At 43.1% G+C, this 17,758-nt stretch overlaps 2 protein-coding genes across 2 annotated transcripts in view; one reads left to right on the top strand and one right to left on the bottom strand.

The window, feature by feature from the left end:
• The window catches only part of LOC115136763 (transcription elongation factor SPT6-like), a 32,378-nt gene extending 24,814 nt beyond the window's left edge, over positions 1-7,564 (top strand). Inside the window, exons 23-37 of the mRNA XM_029672520.2 lie at positions 47-214; positions 985-1,112; positions 1,284-1,491; positions 1,664-1,811; positions 2,011-2,153; positions 2,346-2,486; positions 2,831-3,026; positions 3,336-3,574; positions 3,759-3,872; positions 4,085-4,209; positions 4,724-4,836; positions 4,941-5,018; positions 5,514-5,692; positions 5,826-6,040; positions 6,272-7,564. Coding sequence (XP_029528380.1) covers positions 47-214; positions 985-1,112; positions 1,284-1,491; positions 1,664-1,811; positions 2,011-2,153; positions 2,346-2,486; positions 2,831-3,026; positions 3,336-3,574; positions 3,759-3,872; positions 4,085-4,209; positions 4,724-4,836; positions 4,941-5,018; positions 5,514-5,692; positions 5,826-6,040; positions 6,272-6,458 — 2,382 coding nt within the window. The 3' untranslated portion in view covers positions 6,459-7,564. The remainder of the gene's footprint in view (positions 1-46; positions 215-984; positions 1,113-1,283; positions 1,492-1,663; positions 1,812-2,010; positions 2,154-2,345; positions 2,487-2,830; positions 3,027-3,335; positions 3,575-3,758; positions 3,873-4,084; positions 4,210-4,723; positions 4,837-4,940; positions 5,019-5,513; positions 5,693-5,825; positions 6,041-6,271) is intronic.
• An 806-nt stretch (positions 7,565-8,370) lies between these two features.
• proca1 (protein interacting with cyclin A1) lies at positions 8,371-14,264 on the bottom strand. Its single transcript, XM_029673925.2, has 4 exons — positions 13,438-14,264; positions 13,154-13,286; positions 12,754-12,888; positions 8,371-12,534 (listed from the first exon to the last, which is right to left on the bottom strand). The coding sequence occupies exons 1-4, from the start codon at positions 14,006-14,008 to the stop codon at positions 10,686-10,688; spliced, it is 2,688 nt and encodes an 895-aa protein (XP_029529785.2). The 5' UTR covers positions 14,009-14,264; the 3' UTR covers positions 8,371-10,685.
• Positions 14,265-17,758: the final 3,494 nt, after the last annotated feature.

Raw genomic sequence — 17,758 nt, 5'->3', positions numbered from 1 at the left:
TCTGTAAAGAGTGAGTCTAACTGTTCGCTGTTTTCTTCCCACACAGGAGCATGTAGTGAAGGAGGACCTGCTGAATGCTCTGTACTGTGAGTTCATCAACCGGGTGAATGAAGTGGGTGTGGATGTGAACCGGGCCATGGCCCACCCCTACACCCAGAGCCTGGTGCAGTACGTCTGTGGCCTGGGGCCCAGGAAGGGATCCCACCTGCTCAGGGTAAGACATAAGGCATCTAGATTGCCAACATGTTAATACAATGTAATTACAATGTTACTACACAGATATAAAAGCAACAATATACCAAGTGTTACCAGATAGAATTGATTAATATACAGTATCAGTATGTACCTATTTGTTTTTATTATTATAGTTTCTCAGTACTCTACTGCATGGGTTCCTCAACTTTTTCACTCAGGCCCCCATTCCAGCATTGTGGAAAATCCCACTTCCCCACTTGCACTCGCGTCACATCTATTTCTATGGGCGCAAGCACCGTTTATGACACAAACTGTTCACACCCCTCTTGTTGGTGGAGAGAACATTTTGCAGGTTTAAAGTTAATTTTCTGCAATTCTACACATTTTGTCATGGGGTCCAGAGAAGATTTTGCGGTTTTAAAGCAAATTTTCTCGCAATTCTATATATGTCTAATGAGTATTCATGTGATATTTGATTGACTCTAATATTACCACAAAATCTATAGGCAAAAAAACCTAGTTAGAAAACTTTATCTGACATGGGCAAGTTGATCTGGACATTTCTGACAAGTTATAAATAGCTCTCGAAGGTATGCAAAGACTGACATGACAAGAGAATTTTGATGATGCACTACTCGAAATTGCACCTTTGGCATTCTACTATTACAACTTTCAAGAGTAAGTTTGAAGCCGGACCCTGCGCAACCCACAATTTGGGTACCACTGCTCTACTGTACTGACATCTGAATAGATACTTTTACATGTACACTTATCCATCTCTGTTTCCAGATCCTGAAGCAAAATAACACTCGCCTGGAAAACCGCACTCAGCTGGTCACCATGTGTCACATGGGCCCCAAGGTCTTCATCAACTGTGCTGGTTTCATCAAGATTGACACAGCTTCACTTGGAGACAGGTCGGTCTCAGAACATTGGGCATGGTCTTTCATGCAATACTGCAGAAAATTCCTGAGACTAAAAACCATATTTTGATTTGAAATTTAACTCATAATAGTAACATTCACTACTACTTTTATTGACATCATCACACAGCCAATTCACTACATAGTGTCTTTCCCTACCTGCAGTACTGACTCCTATATTGAGGTTCTGGACGGGTCGCGGGTGCACCCAGAGACCTACGAGTGGGCAAGGAAGATGGCCGTGGATGCCCTGGAGTACGATGAGTCAGCGGAGGACGCCAACCCAGCCGGAGCACTGGAGGAGATCCTGGAAAACCCAGAGCGGCTCAAAGACCTAGACTTGGACGCCTTTGCTGAGGAGCTGGAAAGACAGGTCAGTGTGGGAGATGTAGGCTGCATCCCAGAAGTAGTGCACTATATAGGGAATAGGGTACCATTTGGAACACATCCGTTGTCCTACTCTGGGTGGTTATGAAGAGCTTGCATCCTCTTCCTGATCTGAGGACATTGTAGTGCTCACTGTTTGAGACTCTCTGTGTCCACAGGGCTATGGTAACAAGGGCATCACCCTGTATGATATCCGTGCTGAGCTGAGCTGCAGGTACAAAGACCTGAGGTCCACCTACAGAGGACCTAACACAGAGGAGATCTTCAACCTGCTCACCAAGGAGACACCAGAGACCTTTTACATCGGTAAGTAATGTTTCTTCTCAACCAGGGCCTTATTGATATCTATTTCAAAATTATGGGTTAACACGCACACTACCAACCTTTTTTGGTGCAGGGAGTCACAGCCCCAATGTGGACATAGTAGAAAATATGTATAACTCCCTTATTGGTATCTCAACACTGTTTTCATGGTCTCGGTCTGTCTGTCTTCGTGGCTCTCTAGGTAAACTGATCACCAGTGTGGTGACAGGCATTGCTCACCGGCGCCCCCAGGGGGAGAGTTATGACCAGGCCATAAGGAATGATGAGACAGGTCTGTGGCAGTGTCCTTTCTGTCAGCAGGATAACTTCCCTGAGCTCAGCGAGGTGAGAATCTGATATGCTCCATATTCTGCTGCAATCTATACTTGCACACTGTGAGTGACAGCCCATCTGAAGAGTGGTGGGCTATCGGGTTTTAAGTTCCTAGATTATTGTTATTTGTTGCTATAGTTTTATTGACCACAGCTGTCTTTTTGATCAACAAAGTCTGACATAGCCTCTGTTTTTCTTTGGCAGGTGTGGAATCATTTTGACAGTGGCTCCTGCCCTGGCCAAGCTATTGGGGTCCGCTGTCGCATGGACAACGGAGTCACCGGCTTTATCCCTACCAAGTTCCTCAGTGACAAAGTGGTCAAGCACCCTGAAGAAAGGGTTAAGGTATCACTGTAGTTTCCCCCAAAATATCTCTCGATTTCAGTATAACTACCAGTCAATTACCAAAGTCATATAACACTTTATAAAAGTAACAACACTTTATAAGTCATATAGCACTTTATAAAAGTAACAACACTTTATAAGTCATATAGCACTTTAGAAAAGTAACAACACTTTATAAGTCATATAGCACTTTATAAAAGTAACAACACTTTAGAAAAGTAACAACACTTTATAAGTCATATAGCACTTTATAAAAGTAACAACACTTTAGAAAAGTAACAACACTTTATAAGTCATATAGCACTTTATAAAAGTCATAACACTTTAACTTGAACCTGCTGTAGGTGGGCATGACAGTGCACTGCAGGATCATGAAGATTGACATTGAGAAGCTCAGTGTGGATCTGACCTGTCGGACGTCAGACCTGTCGGATAAGAACAATGAGTGGAAGCTTCCCAAGGACACCTACTACGACTTTGACACTGAGACAGAGGATGTGAAGCAGGAGGAGGAGGCCAAGAAGAAACAGCAGAGAACAAGTGTGAACCTGTCTGAGATCTTACTGTACAACTCTAGATGGAGACCATAGCTGGAATTGATAAATGGATAAAATTACATTCTTGATTCATCTTTTATTATTGGTTGATTTTGGTAATGGTAGTAAAAGTAGATTTTGGGCTAGTTTCCGGGACACAGATTAAGCCTAGTCCTGGAATAAGAAGCATGGTCATTGAAAATGTTCAATTTAAAGTGTTTTTTAGTCGAGCACTAGGCTACATCTGTGTCTGGGAAACCAGGCCTAATAATATAATACCAAACGCTAAAATACATCTTTCCACTCCCTGTAGCCTACATCAAGAGGGTGATAGCCCACCCATCGTTCCATAACATCAACTTCAAGCAGGCAGAGAAGATGATGGAGTCCATGGACCAGGGAGATGTGATCATCAGGCCCAGCAGTAAGGGAGAGAACCACCTGACTGTTACTTGGAAGGTTGCTGATGGCATCTACCAGCACATTGACGTACGAGAGGAGGGCAAGGAGAATGCCTTCAGCCTGGGACATACCCTGTGGATCAACACTGAGGTCAGCTCCATTCACAGGCTTCTTCATTATGAAGCAGTATATGCCTGTATGAATATAATTATGTGCGTCCAAAATGGCACCCTTTCCCTATATAATCTACAGAAGTAGTGCACTATTTAGGGAATAGGGTGCCATTTGGCATGAAACCAATGTGTTTCACTAGGTTGTTTGACCTTTTTCTCAGGAATTTGAAGATCTGGATGAAATCACAGCCAGATACGTTCAACCAATGGCTGCGTTTGCTCGCGATCTACTTGGTCACAAGTATTTTCAAGAATGCAATGGTGGAGACCGAAAGGTAGGAACAAGGATATAATTTCTTTCAATTCACAGTATCATTGTGTATGAATGTGTATTTATGTGTTTATCAGCTTATCCGCCAGTGTGTGTGTGTGTGTGTGTGTGTTTGAGAGAGAGAGAGTAAGAGTTTCAAAGAGACAGATGGGATAGAAACCTTTTCAATTCTCTTCGATTGATCATCACCTGCCATCCCCGTTTTTTGAATTGCAGAAAATGGAGGAGGTCTTGGTGAAAAGCAAGAAGGAAAAGCCTACATTCATCCCCTACTATGTGTCTGCCTGTAGAGAGCTGCCAGGGAAGTTTCTGCTCGGTTACCAGCCCCGCGGAAAACCAAGGTTACCTCAGGACTGTCAACCACACTAGCCGCTGCCTTTGTCATTCAAATAAACACCCATTCATACAATGCATGAAGTTGCATAGATATATAAATGCTGGAGATGCACTTGGCTTCATTTTCTTTCATGTGCAATTGACACCCTAAAAAAGCTCTCGAAAAAAGCTCTCGTGTTGGAAATGGAACTGCCTCACCCCCAAAACCCAAACACAGAATGTGTGTCAGTACAGTAGGGGAAGCATAAAGCACCTGTTTGTCTCTGCCGCTGTTGCCTGCCAAGAGAAAGAGTGATTATTGGTGTTTGTTTAGAGACATGAAAGGACATAAACATGAACCCTTATTTACTTCTCGCTCAGGAGGGTTTGTCACATGTATCCACAGTAATTATCACTGTTCAGTGAAGTACTATACTCTGGTGTTCATAAAGTACTATACTGTGGTGTTGTAATGTCACAATGTACTGTCATTGTTATATTGTCATAATCAGAATGGCATGACTTTTCTCTGGCATGCAGGGTTGAGTTTGTGACTGTCACGCCTGAGGGGTTCAGATACAGAGGCCAGATTTTTCCCACAGTCAATGGACTCTTCCGCTGGTTCAAAGACCATTTCCAGGAGCCAGTGGCAGGTCAGAGCATACACAGAATGCCACACAATGAAACCTACAGTCCAGGGTAATCGTGCTCTAATGACAGATTCACTGTTATCTGATATTTGGTATTTCTCCTACAGGGATTACTCCCAGCAGCAGCAGTAGAACACGAACCCCAGCCTCTGTCAATGCCACGCCAGCCAATATTAACATTGCAGGTCAGTTTAGGGCCGGAACAATACCAGTATCGTCATATTTTTTCCATGGCGAAAAGGAAAACACGAAGCAGACAAAACTCTTTGGTTATTTAAAAACCTGCTGTATGTAGAATATTGTGTGCTATAGCTTGGTAAAAATAAATACATGTGTCTCTGGATGACAACATAATTATGTTTGTTTCCAACGTTAGGGCTGTTTTCCTAAAGAAGTTAAATCTGCTTTGTGCTTTGTTTTCTTGCCACGATACCAACGAGTATTGTGGTACTGGTATTGTTCCGGCCCTATGTCAGTTATTGTGTACGTATACGCACTCCCCAGGATTTCTATGGCTATGATATACTGTATGTTACCTCAATTGGTTTTTAACATTTCATGCATCCTAAGGTTGAAATCGTCAGCATTTTAAGGACTTTTAAGAAACAGTTTCTCTGTTTATTCTTCCCTAATGTATAAAGTTGTATGTATTATGTATGCCCTATGTCTCTGTCACTCAGATCTGACTCGTGCAGTGAACGCCCTCCCTCAGAATATGACCTCTCAGATGTTCAGTGCCATTGCCGCAGTAACGGGCCAGGGCCAGAACCCCAACACCACACCAGCCGGATGGGCATCCAGCCAGTACGGCTATACTGGTGGCAGCAGCGGCGGAGGGGGGAGCAGCAGCGCCTATCATGTACGTTTGGAATACACAGACACTTTCTGCATATCTGAATGTCACAATCACAAAAACTTTGCACTTTCATCTCTATCCGTTTTTCATATTTCTGTTCAACATTAGCCCTTCAACTTTATTTTTTCTGTCCCAGGTGTTTGCCACACCAGCTCAGCAGCCGATTGCTACTCCCCTTCTGACGCCCAGCTATTCATACACCACCCCCACCCCCAGCCAGCAGCAGACTATCACCACTCCCCAGTACCCCAGCAGCACTCCCCAGTCCTCACACGGACATGGACACCGCCCTTCCTCCTCCACACCATCATCAACATCCTCCTCCCGCCACCACAGGACACCAACACCAAAGTAAGTCACCTCTCAAAACTAGCTCTTAGACAGAATTATCCAATAGAGAAACCATTTAAATTTGAGTCATTCAAATGGAGAGATTATGGTCCATGTATGGTAGCTGCGTACTTACAGAAGTTTCCAACGGCAGATAACTTACCTCTAATTGTTCAGGAAGCATACAACTGCTACATTGTGAGTGAGTAAGTAAATAGTGAGTTATCTTTTCTCCCTGCTCCCAACCCTCAGGGCAACTTCCCACACAGCAGTGGACTGGGGAAAGATGGCCGAGCAGTGGCTCCAGGAGAAAGAGGCAGAGCGCAAGAAGACGAGGCCCAGAATGACCCCACGACCTTCTCCCAGCCCCATGATCGAGAGCACGCCCATGTCCCTCGCTGGAGACGCCACACCGCTGCTGGATGAGATGGATCGCTAGGTCCAGAGTAGACTTTCCTTCTCCCGATCCCACTGTTACTCACCCCTACTGTACTGTATATGAACTGGACTCATTATATATTACTGCATACACTTCACTGCTTCAGTTGTTCACATTGAAGGATAAGATGATGGTGACCAACATGGATGACTGAATTGCACGTGGATAATGTATTTGATAACAGTGGTTTGTTTCAAATTCACCTAAAGAAGATGGTTGGAAACGTTGACTATCACTTCTTTGGTAGCACTGTTTCTCGCTTGCAATTTTAGTGGAATGTATTGGAAACAATGAAAACTGCATGCCTTGTTTAAACCAGGTTTTAAGCGTATTAACTTCAAATGCATGTGATGCAACAAAAACCAATGAAAACTATTTCTTTCTGAATCACACCCGAGGTTACTGTAACATATGCTATATAAATATTAACTATCTCTCAGTAGGGGTTTGAAAAGGCCATTTGTAGTACCATGTATATTATATCTATACCATTTTATCTTTGTCACATGAGTCTTAGGCCATTTTAATGACTTGTAAGTTTCTGGATTCATATCCAGTTGCTGTTTGGTGTATTGCCTGAGAGCTGACTAGGTATAGGTTTTAGCCTACATTAGCTATACAGGCTTCATGTCTACTCTGAGTGTAACACAATGAAGAACATTGACAGTATTACTTGGAAGTGTTGAACAGAATAGGTATAGGACCTCAAGCACTTTTACTAACTGTATAATTTTTTTTACTTTGTATTTTTAAATGCATTGCCAACTGAAACATGTTGTGGTCTGTGCATACTGTGCTACATCAGCATATTCACATTACAGCTGCTGTCCCGTAATATACAGTACACTTAAATGTTATCCTCTGTCAATGTATTTAACCCATATGAATGTATTTTAAAACTATAAAATTCACTTCCTGTAATTGAATTCAACTCATGTAAGAACAGTGTCAGTTATTTTTAGTATGCATCATGTTCTCATGTAATCCACAAACAAAATGAGTCCATAACAAAGAAGAGATCTATCAGTGCCAGCCTGCAGTACTAATTAAAGCTGCATGTTAGCATTGTTGAATGCCTTTCCTTCATAAAAATGTCAAATACTGAAGACTCTTGTTTCTTTGCCAACTGCGAACAATTGTTCCTCTCAAGTAGTCAGACCATACAAAATACAATATGATTCCATTCAAAAGACCATTGAAAAACACTGACAATGCAGCTGATGTAATATACTGTGGTATGAGGTGAGAAATGATTATACTTTGTCTCAGATCAAACTAGCCTACTACGTTGCCAGTACTGCTTAAACACTCTGTCCCCCCCCCCAAACTGAGCTGGTCTGAATGCTTGGGACTAGTCCTAGTCTGGAACACCATCAGTAGCTTAAGCTTTGAATACCAGTCACTGCTTACTGAAATGTCCAACTGTTACTAAACTCAGCAAAAAAAGAAACGTCCTCTTACTCTCATCTGCGTTTATCTTCAGCAAACTTAACATGTGTAAATATTTGTATGAACATAAGATTCAACAACTGAGACATAAACTGAACAAGTTCATCAGACATGTGACTTAACAGAAATTGAATAACATGTCCCTGAACAAAGGGGAGGGGGGGTCAAAATCAAAAGTAAGTCAGTATCTGGTGTGGCCACCAACTGCATTAAGTACTGCAGTGCATCTCCTCCTCATGGACTGCACCAGATTTGCCAGTTCTTGCTGTGAGATGTTACCCCACTCTTCCACCAAGGCACCTGCAAATCCCCGGACATTTATGGGGGGAATGGCCCTAGCCCTCACCCTCTGATCCAACAGGTCGCAGACGTACTCAATGGGATTGAGATCCGGACTCTTAGCTGGCCATGGCAGAACACTGACATTCCTGTCTTGCAGGAAAACGTGCACAGAACGAGCAGTATGGCTGGTGGCATTGCCATGCTGGAGGGTCATGTCAGGATGAGCCTGCAGGAAGGGTACCACATGAGGGAGGAGGATGTCTTCCCTGTAACGCACAGCGTTGCGATGGCCTGCAATGACAACAAGCTCAGTCCGATGATGCTGTGACACACCTCCCTAGACCATGACGGACCCTCCACCTCCAAATCGATCCCACTCCAGAGTACAGGCCTCGTGTAGCTCTCATTCCTTAGACGATAAATGAGAATCCAACCATCACCCTGGTGAGACAAAACCGCGACTCATCAGTGAAGAACACTTTTTTGCCAGTCCTGTCTAGTCCAGCGACGGTGGGTTTGTGCCCATAGGCGATGTTGTTGCCAGTGATGTCTGGTGAGGACCCGCCTTACAACAGGCCTACAAGCCCTCAGTCCAGCCTCTCTCAGCCTATTGCGGACAGTCTGAACACTGATGGAGGGATTGTGCGTTCCTGGTGTAACTCGGGCAGTTGTTGTTGCCATCCTGTACTTTTCCCGCATGTATGATGTTCAGATATACCAATCCTGTGCAGGTGTTGTTCCACATGGTCTGCCACTACAAGGACGATTAGCTGTCCGTCCTGTTTCCCTGAAGCGCTGTCTTAGGCATCTCACAGTACGGACATAGCAATTTATTGCCCTGGCCACATCTGCAGTCCTCATGCCTCCTTGCAGCATGCCTAAGGCACGTTCGGCACAGATGAGCAGGGACCCTGGGCATCTTTCTTTTGGTTTTTCTGAGTCAGTAGAAAGGCCTCTTTAGTGTCCTAAATTTTCATAACTGTGACCTTAATTGCCTACCGTCTGTAAGCTGTTAGTGTCTTAACGACTGTTCCACAGGTGCATGTTCATTCATTGTTTATGGTTCATTGAACAAGCATGGGAAACAGTGTTTAAACCCTTTACAATGAAGATCCGTAAAGTTGTTTGGATTTTTACCAATTTTCTTTGACAGGTTCCTGAAAAGGGGACGTTTCTTTTTTTGCTGATTTTATTATCCTAGCTGTGTTTTCAGTCTGTAACATATCCTTTCAATTTATTGTAAATTAGTTAAATAAATATCAAGAAACAGCAGACAAGAAACAAAAAACAGAAGCAGGAATTGCATGTTCGGGGGCCTAGAGCTGTTTATGTTAATATCCTTTAAGTGAGAAATACCAAAAAATCATGTGCACCTTCCATGAACTGCTGGACATAATTACATAACTTATTCTATACATCTGTGTCTGTACAGTAAGCAACAGTATTGCATGTCAATCTCATTCTGTGAAACTCTTCATTTGGGCTCCCGTGTGGCGCAGCAGTCTAAGGCACTGATCTCAGTGCTAGAGGCGTCACTACAGTCCCTGGTTAGATTCCAGGCTGTATCACATCCGGCCGTGATTGGGAGTCCCATAGGGCGGCGCACAATTGGCCCAGCGTTGTCTGGGTTTGACCAGGGTAGACCGTCATTGTAAATAAGAATTTGTTCTTAACTGACTTGTCTAGTTAAATAAAGGTTCAATTAAAAACTGAAATTTAAAAAATTGTAGTGTGGTAAGAATCAGCATAGGGATTTGAGCCTCAGTGTTACAGGGTCTTACAGCCCTCATTTAGGGGAGAGAATAGAGTTCATAGTTCATAGGAGAATAGAGTTCATAGTGAGCACGTAATCCTTTTTTAGGAATGTGACCCTTTTCATCACAATGCCTTATATCGCATTGGAAAAGACTAGAGGTCCAAAGTCCCACACAGAACAAAGGAAATAGTATTTAAACCTGGAAGAAGGCTCAGCTTTCTTGGCTTGGAACCTGTCTGTGTATACAATATTGCAAGAATTGTTTGCAGAAAAGTAAAAGTAAGCCATTTACGAGTAAGCAGATGAAATGGAGAACTCCCTGAACTTGGAATTCCCTCATTTCTTCCGTATTAAATATTCCCTGCTGTGTCTTGGGAGTACAGTACAGTACATGCCTACATGCACAAAAAAATGAATGTGTTATTAATGAAATCATCACTTTTAGAATTCATTGCACTCAATATATGCTTCTTTCCAATATTTTATTAATCATTGGTGTTTAAATGCACATACTATAATACAAAACATTATCCTGATTCTTCATTCACTTGTTTCAATTCCTGTTGAATAGTGGCACAAATGTTGATTTTACAAAACATACACAAGATGACGACTAACACATACTACACATATGTCTGAGTCTGCATAGCAGGTTTTCCTGATAGTCAAGAGCCAGACTAGTCATCTAGGACATAATTTCACTCTTTCATTCTATACTAGCAACATTGTTAGTATGAGTCTCATTGTGGTGGTTTTCTCCTTTTCTTTCTACCTATTCTCTTTTCCATTTTCTGGACAGTGGATTTTATTGGACTTATAGTGTGTGTGCTGGTCTGTTCTCTGAGGGCCTGTTCTCTGTAGTTCTCAGAACCCTGTAGATTGAACTCTCCTACTTCGTCAACATTGAATGAGATTTCTGACGCTGAGGGTGTCAGACTTGTACCTGTTATTATTTCATTATTGATAGGAACCTCATCCTTGACAACAGTGGGTATGTTCACGTTTTTACTTTTCTTCCTCTCTTTTGATCCTTGTCTTCTCCCAGTCATAACGGGATCGCTGGCTGTTCTGGTGAGAAGTCCCTTTTCACTATGACTCTCTATGCTCTGTGACGTTAGCATCTCAGCCTGCTCTGCAGCGACTACAGTGGTGGTTGTGGGGATGTTCAGTACAACAGTGCTGTCAGTAGTGACTGTATGAAGGGCATCGTCAGTGGGATTCTGAAGAGATGTGCCCTCAGCCAAAAGAGTTGATATGACTTTTCTCCTCATCTTTCTTCGCTCTCTCTCTTTCAGCATGTGCCTTTTGGTCTCACTCAAAGTTGAGCCTACAGTCGTAGTGGTATTGGATCCCTTCTCATTGTGACTTTCGGGTCTGTGTGACACTGGCTGCCCTGCAACGCGAACAGTAGTGATTGTGGTGACGGCTGCAGCACTTGTGCTCTCAGTAGTGATCACTTCAAGATCCTTTTCAGTGGGGTTTCGGAAAGTATCCCCCACCATGGGAAGAGTGGGAGGGATTTTCCTCCATTTATTTGTTTTCTCTCTCTCCTTTGACCTGTGCCTTTTGCTTTTGATAAAAGTCACAATGGGGGTGCCGGCAGTAACCGTAACATGTCCCTTTTCACTGTGGTTCTGTAACTTTAGTTGCGCAGGCTGATCTGCAGAGATTATGGCAGTGCTGGTAGGGATGGTCGGGGTGCCAGAGCTCTCTGTTGTGGTAGTTGGGAAGTCCTGTGTAATGGCGGTATGACGTGCAACTCCTTTAGGGGTGACAGTTGGCGTTATGTTGCTCTGTTTTTTCCTCCCTTCCCCCTTTCTTGACCTCTGCCTTTTGGTTTTCTGTGTGGTCACAATGGGTGTGCTGGTGGTTGCAGAAAGAGACGCTGTTTCTGTGTGATCCTTCAGAGCCGGAGTTTCCAGCATTGTCTGCTCCATCTTGACAGCAGTGGCTGAGGTGTCAGAGGCATCTGCAGCACTTTCTTCATCTACATGTGGTTCATCTCTCATGACATCATTAGAAAGCTCTTCTTTCCCTCCACAATCTTTTTCACCATCACTGAAACGGTTGACATTTCTGTTCAACTGGTCATCATTCTCAGGCTCATTTACAAAGTTACTCTTATTGACAACTTCCTCTGCTTTGGTAGGACTAACTTGGTAGGACTCCTCTGCTCCTTTTGAGACTGAGTCGATTTTCTGCTTCCTCTTTCTCCCTTTTCCTTTCCCTTTCCTTTTCTTCTTATTTTTCTTATTTTTCCCTGCAGTGTTCTTCCTCTTCTTCTTCTCTGAGGTCTGTGTCTCTCCTTTGGTGTTGTCTGTAGCCGAACCCTGAGAGGTGGAGACGGTGGCCAGAAATTTGATGAAGTCCTCAGCGACTGTGACCATGTTCCTGAGGGAGGGTTCCTCAGGGCCAGTGGTCTGGGAGCCAGAAACAGTGGACTGTGTTGTGCCTACAGGATTGTCCTGCTCTGTGCCTGTTTCGTTTGTCTCTTTCTGAGGAGCCACGGTCAGCACGTCAATACCTCCGAAATCATACGGGATGGACTCTCTAGGCACTGCAACCGGGAGCTTGTCATATTTTTTACACCTGTGTGGTTAAGAGAGATGGAGAGAGGTTTAAAATGTGCTCCCTGTAGTGTATTATAAAGCCACTAAAAATGCTTGGATTGTTAATTCTTGTTCGATTTTTTAAAATGATTTGTATTGTATTTGCAAGACATTCTAGTTCACTGTCGATGCTAGTAACATAAGCATTTCGCTGCACCTGCCACAACATGTGCATTATTACAGTAAATACTGTACTTACACGCCATACCAGTGGCGCTCCACACATTGCTCTTCATATATGAACTGGAAACAGGGCACCTCAATGACATTGAAGAAAGCTTGGCCAACCACCCTGGAGGAGGTGTCATTGACTTTCCTCAGACACTCCTTCAACCTGCACAGACAGTGTGACAAAGAGAAAATTAGCCCCTCCTGGTTACTGTTGCCTGTCTGGATGGTTTGACAGACAGTAGTAGTACATCATATAATTGCTTTGAGCCTCTGACTGTCTAACATAATTACCCAAGTGTATGAAGTAGTTTATTTATTTATTCTTTATAGATTATTTAAACGGATGGATCAAAGGCATTGCATTTTTCTCCTAACATTCTATTTTTTAAACAAAAAAAGGCGTTTCAACTATGATGTAGGCAACTCACGCATTATCGCAGTCACAGTGACTAAGCGGATGCCACTTGAAATTGGTGTAGCCGTATTTTGAGGAAAACGCATGGATGACGTAGGGGCAGTGGTCATGAACGCGGCAACAACTGTCAGTCGCCGCGAACTCTCCTGCAAACGGCGAATGTATATTAAAAAATAACAACAAACCAACATGCACCGAAATCAGGGAAACAGTTGAATGACTAAATGTGGTCATAATAGTTCATCATGCATCTAAAATACAGAATAACATCAAACTTTACGCAAGTTCACAACCTACCCAAATGGTCGTAATTATCAGCCATGTTGCCAGCTCCACACCACAGGGTTCCAGGATAAGTGAATCCTCGCTTGGATCTTCGTATGTCCTGCTTGTTATCCTCGTGGACAGAATTCTCTCGCGTCTCCTTCGGTGTCTGTGCTGTTGGTGCGGCTATCCTCTCCGCGGTGACCGTCGTGCACTTTGACGTCCTCTGGAACGCTTGACAGTTGTATTTGGCTTCTGTCATGTCTGCAAAACTCAACTCCATATATTCTGGGTTGGTTATCTGGTGCTTCAGTCCCAATCTGCACACATGCATGAATGACTTCACCTGCGTCTGGTTGATGGTTACTGAGCAGTCCACCAGTTTACCCGACGTGTCATGCACAGAGCGCACTTCCTCAATTCCGTCTGACACTTGGTAAAGATAATTTCCCCCAATGCCTGACATTTTGGCACAGAATGTGCTGTTGAGCATGAAAAACACATCTTTACTCTGTTTCTCTGCATCTAGGGAATAATTGGGGAATTCTCCCTTGACCAAGTTTCTGTCCAGATAAGACAGAAAGAAAAAAAATACCGACCACATTACTTCAGATGGCACTTTCAGCACCACGCGCACTGAGACAGCACCACTACCTTTCCCGTGTTCTCGCCAAAAACCGGCTTTATAGCGACACTTCTAGTGGTGCGATTATTAATACGATGACTGACAATAATGGGAGGGGTCTGACACATAAAATTAACCCCTTCAGTGGCCGATTACACACTTTCCATTATTTCAACAGAATCCATCGATATTGTAAATCCAGGGTAATTTCAGAATGTGCGCAAACTGTTGCTTAAACATAAAAACACGACTATTCTACAATTACTAGCAGTTCAACATTAAAATAATCAGCCTACCTGTGCCTGAATTTTGTTAAATCCAAATGAGACATTAACTGCAAGAAAGTATATTGACAACAAGGAACGTTTGTGTGGGTTTTTGTCTTTTACACGCATTCTATTTATTTATAGGCGAATAATCAAAGACAGCAGACCCAAAAAGGTTAATAGGATGGCGTGTACTACTGCTGGCAGCATAGGCTACTCTGCCGTGGGTTGACCGCAAGTTACCTCCCCGTCCCCCGTTTCACCAAAAATCGAGATTTAGCTTTGGTGACGCTGCAAGCAAGGAGGAGGTTCTTCTCGCGCTTCCCATGGTAACAAGGATGGCGTGATTCTTCCAACCCAATAGATTGGACATCTTTTCGATTCCACAAAAGGCATTGGTGGTGACCTAAATTAGAATGTTTGGAACAAACATCTTTCTTTGTCTAGAATGGAAAGGTTTGCAAAGCACGCACGCAATCCGCGCTCTCTCAGCAGCATGTCTGAGCAAACTGGGTTTAATTCATGTTCTTTCAGAGGTTGAAACCTACTACCGATGGAGGATGGAGAGTTTAGGTTGAGGTCATGTCAGAGGGTGCACTACTGTACCCTATCCAAGCGTAAATGCTGCCCTGGTGTCGAATTGGGTAATTTACTTGGACTGGCACTGCATGGGGGCACGGGCAGGTAATTCATCTGTTAAAGTAGCTAGCAATATCATGGAACTCATTTGACAAAAACGGACTATGCATTTTAAATATTGCCATCCATATACTGCTTTGGCAACATTTTTAGGTTTTATGGACTATTAAATATTTCACCCAATTGGCTAGTCACTAGTCCAGACAAAAATCGGCGGTGAGTTCTAATCAGCCCACTGTTTTGTCACAAGGCAGGATTTACAATGAGCTTTCAGGAGAGGCGTAGGTATTTTGTATTCTCCGCAAATACACTTGAATCGGATTGTTAGAAGGCGGAGAGAAATTATGCAAAATCACCGGAGGCAACGTTCGACTAAACCTTGGGAAAGCCCCTGGGTTAATTGAATGCTCATTACTACAAGGATTAAGTGGGTGGAAAACAATAATAATTCTGTGCTCTAGATTTTGACATTGATAAAATGTCAAAATGTCAGATTTTGACATTGATAAAACTCTGCCTATATGCTGGTAATCCGTTTGGATAGCCTTGGGACCCTTCCATAGCCTATATAACACAGCCTTTATAAACCCTTTTAATAGGCAAATAGTTACAGTTGGTATTATCAGAATAATAGTTTTAATAGAAAGTGACAAAAATATATGTATAAAATTAAATTATTCACACATTGAATTACAAAACGCTCACACTGTTATGCACAAACAAATGAGACACGATTGAACAATTAGCTGACAACAATAATTGATTTATCTAGATCTCCAGATCCTTCTATTAAATATAATTTTATTAAATGGAAGGTTCTGTTGATTTCTCTGTTCTTACTATGGCGTCACAGAGTAGGCAAACAACTGCGCAGGCGTAGGAATGACTAAAATGGACATGAACCTTCTTATGATGGTATAAAGGTCCGCCAATTTGGTCAGGGAGTTTGTCAACCATGGTTTGCCAGTACTGTGGTAAAATATTGTGTAAAATCCTGAATTTGAAGAATTGATCTGCACTGTATGTTTGTTAGCTAGCTAGCCAGTTTTAGAGGAATGATTCCATACATTTTTTCAAATTAACTGCCAATATGCCAACATTCCATTTTAAAAAATGCAGTCAATCCACAACCATATACTGGCTCAAATCAGTTGATAGGATTTAGACGAGTTGTAAGTGCAACAAGTAGGTGATATTTTATCATACGGTATAAATTAATTTGATTTGATTATAATAGCACTCAAAGCATTCCAATATATTTTTTAGACCTTTCTGGCCTGTTTACATATGTTATAAAGGCTATTTATACAGACAATTTGTATAAAACAAATTTACCCAGTAGCGGCCCACTTTTTGGAAGCAAACCACTCGATTTTGTCCCTACGTTAATATCGGCATCGAACATGTCACCCTCCCTAAGAGAACGAGAGGCTGCCTGGTCTCAACGTAGACTTTGATCTGAAGCCATTCTCGTGATTTTGCTATTGTAAATGTTTGTAGGCCCGTGTAGCCAAATTGTATCTATCAATCAAATGTATTTATTTACATCAGCTGATGTCACAGGCAACACAGGTGTAGAAGCACGGTGGCTAGGAAAGACTCCCTAGAAAGGCCAGAACCTAGGAAGAAACCAGGCTATGAGGGGTCCTCTGTACCAGGTGGAGATTATTACAGAACATGGCCAAGATGTTCAAATGTTAATATTGTATTTATTTTTTATTTTAACTTTATTTAACTAGGCAAGTCAGTTAAGAACAAATTCTTATTTTCAATGACGGCCTAGGAACAGTGGGTTAACTGCCTGTTCAGGGGCAGAACGGCCTTGTCAGCTCCGGGATTTGAACTTGCAACCTTCCAGTTACTAGTCCAACACTCTAACCACTAGGCTACCCTGACACCCCATAGATGACCAGTAGGGTCAAATAATAATAATCACAGTGGTTGTCGAGGGTGTAACAGGTCAGCACCTCAGGAGTAAATGTCAGTTGGCTTTTCATAGCGGCTCATTCAGAGTGTCTCTAGAGAGTTGAAAACAGCAGGTCTGAGACAGGTAGCACGTCCGGTGAACAGGTCAGGGTTCCATAGCCGCAGGCAGAACAGTTGAAACTGGAGCAGCAGCACGACCAGGTGGACTGGGGACAGCAAGGAGTCCTCAGGCCAGGTAGTCCTGAGGCATGGTCCTAGGGTTCAGGTCCTCAGAGAGAGAGAAATAACAAAAGAAAGAGAGAAAGATAGAAAAAGAGAGAATTAGAGAGAGCATACTTAAATTCACACAGGACACCGGATAAGACAGGAGAAATACTCCAGATAGAACAGACTGACCCTAGCCCCCGACACAAACTACTGGAGCATAAATACTGGAGGCTGAGACAGGAGGGGTCGGGAGACACTGTGGCCCCATCCGAGGATACCCCGACAGGGCCAAACAGGCAGGATATAACCCCACCCACTTTGCCACAATGCCACACCACTAGAGGGATATCTTCAACCACCAATTTACCATCCTGAGACAAGGCTGAGTATAGCCCACAAAGATCTCCCCCACGCACAACCCAAGGGGGGGTGCCAACCCTCATTCATGTTTTTGGTATGTTATTTTATATCTGAGAATTAACCAATGCTATCAGGCCAATCCCGGTTATGATTACAGATGTAACGGATGTGAAACGGCTAGCTTAGTTAGCGGTGGTGCGTGCTAAATAGCGTTTCAATCGGTGACGCCACTTGCTCTGAGACCTTGAAGTAGTAGTTCCCCTTGCTCTGCAAGGGTTGCAGCTTTTGTGGAGCGATGGGTAACGATGCTTCGTGGGTGACTGTTGTTGAT

Source organism: Oncorhynchus nerka, linkage group LG11 (genome assembly GCF_034236695.1).
Source record: "Oncorhynchus nerka isolate Pitt River linkage group LG11, Oner_Uvic_2.0, whole genome shotgun sequence".
Lineage (NCBI taxonomy): Eukaryota > Metazoa > Chordata > Actinopteri > Salmoniformes > Salmonidae > Oncorhynchus > Oncorhynchus nerka.
Note: the sequence above shows the minus strand (reverse complement) of the source record. Positions and strands in the feature narration are given on the sequence as shown.